A 10,340-nucleotide genomic window follows, 5' to 3' on the forward strand; every position below is an offset into this window, starting at 1 on the left:
TCTGCGCGTGGAGAGAAGATGGGCAGTGAGCCTAGGGCGGGTGGCAGGGATGGGGTGGGGGCTGTGTGCCAAGCTGAGAAGCTCCAGCTCTGGATTGGGAAGGGGTGGGGCAGGCAGGGAGAGGGGAATAGCCGCCCAGGGAGCCCTGGATGCAAATCCCAACCTTGCTGCGTGAACTTCTGCAAGTCATAGGCCCACTTGGAGCCTCAGTTTCCCTCTCTTCGTGGTTTGGGGGTGGTGCCTGCTCCTAAGGGTGCTCCGAGCTCTGCACACACTTATGCTGTGGTTGCTGCTCTCTTGCATCCCGACAAACGAGAGGCTCCTCGGGTAGATAGGGAATCTCTTTAATGCCCTGGTTTCTTGTTGCCAGGCATGGCTTTGCTCTGCAATATCCCACCAGGCCTTCGAGAGGCATGTGTCCCAGGGGCTTCGGTTCACAAGGGTGCCTGGGTTGACATGCTCTTTCTTACTTTCAAACCCTTCCTCTTGTGGACCCCCCCGCCCACCAGGGCAGGCTGGTGTCATGGACCTGGGCCTGGGCATGGACACAGCCCAGCTCTGAGTGTGGGGCCATTAGGGGCATGAGTGGAATCAGCATGGCCGTTGGCATCAGTGGCATCAGCTCCTCTGAGGCCCCAGGAGGGATGGACGGCAGCTCATTAGGATCCAAATTGGCATCACTCCAGCCCTCAGAGCTATCACTGCAGTCCTCAGGAGTGGTGGCTTCATTCTCAGATATGGTGACAGTCTTGGCAGTGTCTTCTCCAGGGTTGCTGTCTAAGTCCCCCGCCCCTTGGCTGGTGTCCCTCTCAAGTATGCTGGCTGTGTGGGCATCTGCTGCACCCTCCTGCTTCTGCCTAGAGTCAGCTGAAGGGGCATGGCAGAGCCCAGGCGTCTTGACTCTACCCTGGCCGGTCCAGAAGAGACTGAGCTCTTGGCGGCAGGCAGCCACAGCCAGGCTGGTGAGCAGGGTGCTGGGCACTAGGTAGAGCAAGGCAGGCTGGGCCATCTGCATGAGGACCATGGCCATGAATGTGAGCAGCAGGCCCACGGCATAGGCCACGGTGCAGGCTGCAAAGTAGACCTGCCGGGAGCAGACTTGCACATCGAAGCGGCGACAGTAAGCCACCAGGAAGCCGGGGACCACGATGTCACCAAAGCCAAGGATGGAGAAGGGCTTGTCACACAGGGTCAAGGCGGAGACTCTTAGCCAGGGCACTCTGAGCACCATGGGCAGCTTCTTGTGGCTCAAAGACTCTGCAGGGCCCGTGACGACCTGCACCATGATGCTCTCAGCAGTCTTGGTGAAGAAGGGAGTGACGAAGACGAAGAAGACGTCAAAGGCCAGCAGGGCCAGCAGGAAGGAGGAGCAGTTCTTGACAGTGAGCAGCCGCACGCGGTGCAGGATGAACAGGCAGCAGGAAATGCCCAGCGCGTCCTGCAGGAGCCACGCCCAGGAGTCCTCGTTGCGGCAGCCCACCCAGAAGACGACCACCATTGTGCACAGGATCGCCAGCAGCAGCAGGGGCAGTGGCAGAGAAGTCTGGAGGCCGTGCGGAGGCCTCTGGTATTGCTGCAGGAGCAGGCGGCACACCAGGGGTGACAGGCAGCTGTAGAGGCCAGTGCCAGCACCCAGGCTGAAGATCCCGGTCATGACGTAGACAAAGTAATCATAGCAGATGTGGAGCAGCAGCATGAGCGAGCAGGACACAGTGACCACTGTGCCCGTCATGGCCGGCGTGAAGTCCACTGGGATGTCCTCATCGTCTTTCTCCTGGGTTCCCTCAGCTGCTGCTGCTTCTGGCGGTGGGCGGTGACCGCCAGGCCCCCCTCCTCCTCGGGCACGGTGCCGCTGTGTCCTGTTGGCTTTGGTCAGGCCGGCCCAGTAGCCGCCTGCGGTCACTGTGCCCACAGCCAGGATGAAGATGACCAGCATGTTGTAGTCGATGATGGGCTCGGGGGGCGCGTACATGGCGACACGGACCACAGCCCCCCGACGAGTGTGGCTTAGGATGTCCAGCATGTCGGCGTAGTGGAGTATAGCCATGGGGATGGTGAGGTTTGGCAGGGGCTGGTGGGGGTCCTGGGGCACCGGGGTGGTGTCTGAGCACTGTTGGTCGCTGACCCGGCTCACAATGAGCAGCCCATGGGCACCATGGCCCTGAGCCAGCCAGCCTTTGGTGTGGAAGCTGCAGTTGCCCCCCATGACCATGGCGGTGGTCTGGCAGAGGGGCCGCTGGCTGGGGGAGCCGGACTGGGCCTGGTGGAGGGAATCCTCACCCGGGCACCAGGCTACCTTGGTGCCATCATACAGGGGCAGGAGCGGGGTGTGGTCCAGGTCCTGGGGGAGGGTGATGTAATGGGAGCTGAACCGGATACAGTAGTCCTTGCTCCAGTTCTCCGACACCACGTGGACCACGCCATACTCTCCCCAGGCCACAGTGCTGATGAGGAGGAGAAAGCCCATGGCGGGGAGGAAGCTGAGGCATGCCATCCTCCTCAGCTCCCACTGCAGTGTCCCAGGGCGGCAGCCCAATCCCCCTCCCAGGAGTGGGCATGGTCCTTTGTCACAAAGCAAAGGACCAGGTAGGTCCTTTATGACTCGGTTCAGGGCCACACCTACCGAGTCATAAAGCTGTGGGATCCCCAGCCAGGGTCCCCAACCCTGCTGTGGGGCACAGGGTTCCTCTAGAATGATATCCCCAATCCTGGGAGATCACGGGAGAGATCATCTGGACCCTGCGGTCCGCCCAGACCCTAGTGGGGTTAGAGCAGGTACTTTGAAATAAAAGGTGTGAGGACGGGGTCTGCAGGCCAGATAGGATTCTGAACCAACTTTGTCCCTTACCCATGGGGGACCCAGGCCAATGTCACTCCTCTCTGGGCCTGTTTCTTTCACTGTAAAGAAACAAAGACACAAAGACGTTGGGCCAGAGAGTTTCTAAGGTCCCACTGAGCACCTGTATGAGCGCTTACTAGGTGCCAGGAGCCATGGCTGTACCTATTGCACAGCTGCAAGGCAGTGTCATTGTAACTGCCCAGCCCCAGGCTGTCCCTCAAAATTGGTCCCCCTTTCTACCAGGCACATGACCGGAATTCATCGCCAACCCCACTTGCAGTTGGGAACGGCCACGTGACCAAGTTCTTGGCAGGAGAAATTGAGCAAAACTGATGTGAACTCTTTACATCGGGGGCATAGGCTGCCAGACTGTGGGGCTCCTTGTTTACCCTGTTTCCCTTTCTCAGCAGTCAGAACAAGGACAGGCCTGTGATGCGTCTGTCTATGGCGAGGAGGACAATGTCCCAAGGAATGGAGAGGAAGAAAGTGAAGGGAGCCAGGTCCCTGGATGTCCATGTGGCACAGTAGCCCAGGATGAGCACTGTGGCCTGTTACAAGATAGAGAGAGGGGCATGATCTTCCTAATGGCATTGGTTTATCATGGGTCTCTTTATTATAGAAGCTTAATTTTACCTTAATACACCCACTTCATGGATGAGTAAAACTGAGGCTTGGAGAAGCCCAAACTGACACAGCAAGGAAGGCTGGGGCTCTCGTGCTGGTGAAATCGCTGGACCTTGATGTCTCCCAAATGTTTCATGCTGGATTCTGAGCCACTCTCTTGGCTGCAGCTCTGAGGCTGGGCAGACTTCCTGCTGGAAAGAGAACTTGAACACTGGTGAGGGCTGGATTTGAAGCCGGGAGCCAAGTTCTGGCTCTGCAAGTTCGCACCCAGCTCTGTGGTACATGCTCTCACATGTCACCCAGGGCCTCCTGTGCAGGCTTCTGCAGGCCACGCGTGATGGAGGAGAGTTGAAGAACAAGGTTTTCAAAGTAGTTAGTGTGTGAGAGAGTAACCCTGGGGCCCCCGGCGGGGGAACCAGAGGGAGGGATTTGGGGGCTGGAGCTTGGCAGTCCGGGTTCCATTGTCCTCACATTCTCCCCGCTGGCCTGGCCTGCCACTTGTCTCTGCTTAGGTTGTCACACGATATTCTCCCTGTCTGTCTCTGTGTCTCTCCTCCTCTTCTTATAAGGACATGGTCATGATGGATAGGACCACCCTAATGACCCATCTTCACTTGATTATGTCTGCAAAGACCCTATTTCCAATAAGGTCACATTGAGAGGTGCTGGGGGTTAGGACTTCAACATGTCTTTTTTGGGGCACGATTGTGGGCAGCCCCACAACACACATGTAATTTTAACCTCTAAGGGGTAAGCATGCTGATTTTTTTTTTTTTTTTGAGACAGGGTCTTGCTCTGTTGCTCAGGCTGGAGAGCAGTGGCATGATCTCAGCTCATTGCAACCTTCACCTCCTGGGTTCAAGCAATTCTCCCCTCTCAGCCTCCGAGTAGCTGGGATTACAGGCATGTGCCACCACACCCAGTTAATTTTTGTATTTTTAGTACTGATGGGGTCTCATCCTTTTGCCCAGGCTGGTCTTGAACTCTTGGCCTTAAGTTATTCGCCCACCTCAGCCTCCCAAAGTGCTGGGATTACAGGCGTGAGCCACTCTGCCTGGCCAATCACTGATCTTTCTCAAGGTCTCTCCTTCTTCTTCTTCTTCTTTTTTTTTTTTTTGGAGATGGAGTCTTGCTCTGTCCCCCAGGCTGGCTGGAGTGCAGTGGTGCAAACTTGGCTCACCGCCACCTCCACCTCGAAAGTTCAAGCAATTCTCCTGCCTCAGCATCCCAAGTAGCTGGGATTACGGGTGCATGCCACCAGACCTGGCTAATTTTCATACTTTTGGTAGACATGGGGTTTCACCATGTTGGCCAGGCTGCTCTCGAACCCCTGACCTTATGTGATCCACCCATCTTGGTCCCCCAAAGTGCTGGGATTACAGGCGTGAGCCACTGTGCCTGTCAAGGCCTCTCCTATTACAGGTTCATCTCTTGCAGCCCCACCTTTGTTCCTTGGGAAATCCACAGGGATGAAATATCTCCAACAGCAGCGGTGGACTCTTTGAAGTGGATGGCGAGTTTAAAGGACCCTGCGAAGTGGTCAGCAAGCAGAACCCGTCTGAGATCCTGACAGTTCTTTCCCACCCAATTATTTACACTTGTCTCACCCACAACTAATTTGCCAATATTTTTGGCATTTGCAAAGTATCCTTCAAAGCATTTGACTGAATTTTCATAAGAAACATCTCTCCTTGTTAGTGCACTTCTGATTCATCAGTAATATAACATTTAGTTAGATTACAACGGTAATTACAATGACAAGCGAACTGTCGGAAACATGTTCGGGAACAAATACAAGTGACTGGAGAACAAACGGCCAGCCGGTGTGAGGAGAAGCGGGCAGAGCCCAGGGGAGGAGGCTGCCAGCTGTCCCTTCTGAGTGCTCCCATTTCAAAGGAGAGGTTGGCCAGGAGTGTGGTTAGGAGAGGAAGGCTCGCCTCTAGGGTTCTTATCACAGACTACAGCAGTGTCTGAACTGGGTGGAACTGTCTGAATCCAAGCATGTAAATGCTGGGCACAGCAGGGGAGGCAGGGCAGGCAGCCCCTGACGGAGGGCTGTGATAAACTGTTTCTGGCCCCAGCCACAAATGGGCAACCTAGACCCTCACTTGGAGCCTTGTTCTCCACACAGGGTCGTGGATCTTTTAAAAAACAAGAACCGGCTGGGTGCAGTGGCTCACCCCTGTAATCCAAGCACTTTGGGAGGCTGAGGTGGGTGGATCACCTGAGGTTGGGAGTTCGAGACCAGCCTGATCAACATGGAGTATAAAAGAAGCCGGGCGTGGTGGCGCATGCCTGTAATCCCAGCTACTCGGGAGGCGGAGGCGGGAGAATCACTTGAACCCGGGAGGCAGAGGTTTCGCTGAGCTGAGATTGCACCATTGCATTCCAGCCTGGGCAACAAGAGTGAAACTGTCTCAAAACAACAACAACAAAAAACAAAAACAGAAAAAACCCCAAGAACCAACACACCCACTTTGTCATAAAACCCAGACAATCACAAGCTTTGCCGAGGATGCAGGGAAACTGGGACCCTCATACTCTGCTGGTGGGAATGTAAAATTGTGCAGCCGCTGCAGGAAACAGTCTGGCGATTCCCAGGTGAGTTAAACAGAGTTACCACATGACCAGCACTTACACTCCTGCATATATGTCCAAAAGAATTGAAATCAGGTGTTCAAACAAAAGTGTGTACATGCATGCTCATAGCAGGACGATTCATAATAACTTGAACGAGTGGAGAGAACCCCAATGTCCGTCGGCTGATGAATGGAGAAAGTGCAGTCTCCCCACTCAAGGGAATAGCACTCAGCCATAAGAAGGAGTGAGGTTTTCATACCTGCTACCATGTGGACGGACCTCGAAAACATTATGCTAAGTGGAAGCACATTATGTAAATGAAAGAAGCCAGACACAAAAGGACACATATTGTACGATTAATTCTGCTTATATCAAACAGCCAAAACAGGCAGCTCTATAGAGCAGGTTCATGGTGGGCAGAGGCCGGGGGAAGGGAGAAGGGGGATGACTGATGGGTATGGGGTTTCCGTTTGGAGTGTGAAGAAGTTCCGGAACGTTTTCTATCTCAGTGGTGACAGTTGCACAACACTGTGTATTTAAAGTCACTGAATTGCGCACTGACATGGTTGAAATGGGACTTATTTTTTTTTTGAGATGGAGTTTTGTTCTTGTCCCTCATGCTGGAGTGCAATGGCACAATCTCAGCTGATTGCAACCTCCACCTCCCTCATTCAAGCGATTCTCCTGCCTCATCTTCCCAGGTAGCTACAATTACAGGCACGTGCTGTCAAACCTGGCTAATTTTTGTATTTTTGGTAGAGACAGGGTTTCACCATGTTGGCCAGGCTGGTCTTGAACTCCTGACCTCAAGTAATCCACCCACCTCAGCCTCCCAAAGTGCTGGGATTATAGGCATGAGCCACTGCGCCCAGCCAAAATGGGACGTTTATGTGTATGTTACCACAATTTAAAAAATAAAACAGAACAAGGAGCAACTCCTGTTCCCTCCAGCTGCTCTCTCCACGGGACGGGTCTTCATTTTAGTTCTCCTGGACTCCATCAGACCAGCACATGCCCCGATTTGGGGGTCTGCACGGATGCCTCAATCAGAGCTTGCTCCTTTCCCTTCTCCCAGATCGACCTGTGGACTGGTTTCCTGGGGCCCAGAGAATTCTCAGAAGGCTCCCTCTACCTGTAATAACCTAACCTGGGTTAGCCTAACTGACTCCATCTTAGCCTGAGAAGCTCTCTGGAGCTTCTCCCTCCCTGCTGCAGCCCCTCAGGGGCATTACTGGGTCATGCTGCACTCAAAGCTTGGAGCCGTTAAGAGTGGTTCACGCTGTTCATAGGCCTGCAGCCACTGTAACCGCATCCTGCTTGGCTAGTCTACCTGATTGTGGACACCTTCCTTGGTGATTGATTCTATGGAAAGTTCTCCCGCTATCCCCCTTAGTGATTGTATGGAAACACCCTTAGCAACTGGGAACCTCCTGCCCCCTGGTTACCAGCCTCCTCCTACTAACTTGCTTGTTCTGTTTCTGTAAAATTCCGCTTCAGCTAGGCTGCCCCCTCTCTCCCTAAATCAAAATATAAAGGGAAATCAAGCCCATTCCTCGGGGCTTGATTTTGAGCATTAGCTGCCTCTCGGTGGCGGGCTGAATGAAGGACTGATAATTTGAACTCAGAGCGTGGCATTTCTTTCTAGCTCACTTGGGTACAACGCGCCAAGGTGCTGCCTGGGACCCCGCTCGCAGAAGGCTCTCACAGGTCTGATCACTGCTTCCCCAGGTCCCCATGCCCCTGCCCAACCCCATCCATCAGCCCTGGAATCACTCTTCCAGTGGCCACTTGGAGCCCTGGTCAGTGCCTTCACATGAGTGCCCCTTGAGGCCATGGCCCGCTGCCAGGCTGCAATCCTCCCCCTAGACGTCAGCACTGCCACCCTTCCCACCTCCACGGGCCTCCAGATTCAACCCCTTTCCTGGAGGGCACCCTTGACCTCTGTGACTTTGCTCCCTGCAAATTCCCCCACTCCCCTCCCTACTGCCCCCTTAACTATGGCCTGGGCTCTTGGGGTGGCTGCTCAGAGCAGGCTGGGGCAATGTCTCTGCCTTCCACTTGAAGACCTAGGTGCCCCTGGAACATTGATCTTTATCACACAGCGCAGCAGGGGCAGCAGACCCCGGGCAGTGGGTCCCAGGAAGGGTGGGAAAGGGGCCCAGCTCACCTGGCCCCTCACCTGCCCTTGCTGCCCTGCCCAGCACCTTCTCTGCTGCGTGTTCTAGAGTGGATCGTCATCCACTCCCTCCCCGCTCCCCTGGGATGAGAGTGAGACAGGCAGGCCACCGGTTGCTGCCCCCGTGACCCCCACCCTAGCTGATGCCCACTGTGCCCCCATGCACCCTCACCCTAGCTGATGCCTGCCATGCCTCCATGTACCCCCACCCTATCTGATGTGTGCCATGCCCCCAACCTGGGCTCCTTAGGCACCTAAGAGGTCCCTGCTTCTGCCCCACCTGCCTTGGCCCAATGGGCAGTGAGGCTGGGCAGAGGGATGAATCCAGGACCCCTTGGAGGGACAGAAGCTGGTAGGGTTGCTGTTGGTGGCCAAGGGCAGTCTCCGGCATGATCTCCAATGACGGTGTCATTGGTGTTCCCAACACACTGAGAGCTTTGACAAATGTACGCGGCCCGGGCGTTGCTTGAGTCTGGGCTGCCAGCAGGACCTGCAGGGGTTGGTGAGCTGAGGGCAGGGGTAGGGGGCGATGCTCTGAGGTAGAGCAGGGATGGGGCTGGGGATGGGAGACTGGCAGCTAGAGCTGGCTCCGATTCCTTCAGCTAGTTCATCTCTGAATGCTGTTTGACCACAGGCTGGAGATGGAAGGATTTCCCTGGGGAGGGGATTGGAGGGGGCAGTGGGGCTGGGAGGACAGACTCAATAACAACTCCCACTGCCTAGGAGTTAAGCTTCATGGAAGCCTAGTGTGGCCTCCCTGGCTTTTCATCCAGCCGTGGGTGCTAACAGGCAGGTATCTTAACCTCTCTGGGCTTTATTTGCTGTATCTGTTAAATGGGGATAACAGCCCTGCCTCATTAACACGTGCAGGGCTCAGCAGCACGGAGGCCCGATAAACAGTCAATGATGACCAGTGTTGCTGTTAGCAAACTGTAGAAAGCGTTCCCTTCTGTGTTTGAGGCAAGTGTGGGCAGCTGAGTTTGAAGTCAGTTGGAAGTTTGGATAAGGAGATTCTGAGATAGCCGTGGGCTGCAGGCCAGTGGCACTCTCTCTGGTGGGGTGCAGGGAGGCCCACCATGGCTGAGGGTGGCCTGGGCTGCGCTGTCTGAAGTTCAGCAGCATTTTAAGGAGTGGAGGATGTCGGGAAGCTGGGGAAGGAGATGCTGGATCCACAGAACCCCCACTGCTTCCACGCAGCTGGGCTCAGCCGCTGGACATGGTGAGGCCATCTTTAGAGAAGTCCCATCTCCACGTGGGGCATGCTCCAGATTGGCTGAGGCCCTGAGGCCTCCTTGCTGCCCTCTTGCCACAGGGCTTTTCACTGGTTCTGGCCTCCCAGAACCCCAGCCCCAAAGACTTCAGTTCACTGAGGGGTGAAAAGAGCCTTAGACTTGGACCAGACCTTCAATTTCAGGGGAGCTGCCAGGCCTGTTTCTCTGGCTGCAAAATAGGTGGGTTACGACGTCTGTGGGCTAGCTGAGAATTCGAGGAAAAATGGTATAAAGGAGTCTGTGGATGGCAAAGTAATCTGCAGTACCCACAATGAAGGTGTTATTCTGTGGATTCTTCCCTCCGAACACATGGTTTTCCCGGATCTGACTCCACACCTGGTCCTGGTCCCAGGACAGCTGAGCCATCAGTAGCAGGGGCCAGAGAGGAGGCCCGGAAGGGAGGCCGAGGACCCCTGGGCAGGGGCTGTGTTGTCACACTAAGGGACAGGAGGGGAGGCCGGAACGGCACCCAGGCGAGCAGGGCTTTTCCTCCACTGCTGTTCTGTGCCCATGAGGGAGGGTATCAAGGACAAATGGGCTTAGGAGGGGGCAGCGTTCGGAGACCGCAGCCTTTGGGCATGGTGGGGAGAGAAATTCTTCCTGGCATGAGGCATTCTGGGTCTTGGAGGCCCCCAGTGGCTCCCCTCGTTTTGTGTAGTTGCACGTGTGTTTGTGGGCACACCACACCCCGCTCAATCCTAGAGGGGCCTCCCCACCCAAGCGGAACCTGAGCAGAGTGGCCCAGACGCCTGGTCTCGGGGCTGCCTTCTCTGAAGGGGCGGAAGCCCAGAGCAGACATCTGCCATGGGAGGTAGAACTCCGGGCTTCTGGGCTGCAGGTTTTGAGGCTC

At 55.4% G+C, this 10,340-nt stretch overlaps 1 protein-coding gene across 1 annotated transcript; it reads right to left on the bottom strand.

Moving 5' to 3' along the window:
* Positions 1-328: 328 nt before the first annotated feature.
* Positions 329-2,552, bottom strand: SPPL2C (signal peptide peptidase like 2C). The gene has a single exon (XM_035303234.3). It carries the CDS (start codon positions 2,492-2,494, stop codon positions 473-475), a length of 2,022 nt encoding a protein of 673 aa, XP_035159125.3. The 5' UTR covers positions 2,495-2,552; the 3' UTR covers positions 329-472.
* Between the last annotated feature and the right edge of the window lie 7,788 nt (positions 2,553-10,340).

Source organism: Callithrix jacchus, chromosome 5, assembly GCF_049354715.1.
Source record: "Callithrix jacchus isolate 240 chromosome 5, calJac240_pri, whole genome shotgun sequence".
Lineage (NCBI taxonomy): Eukaryota > Metazoa > Chordata > Mammalia > Primates > Cebidae > Callithrix > Callithrix jacchus.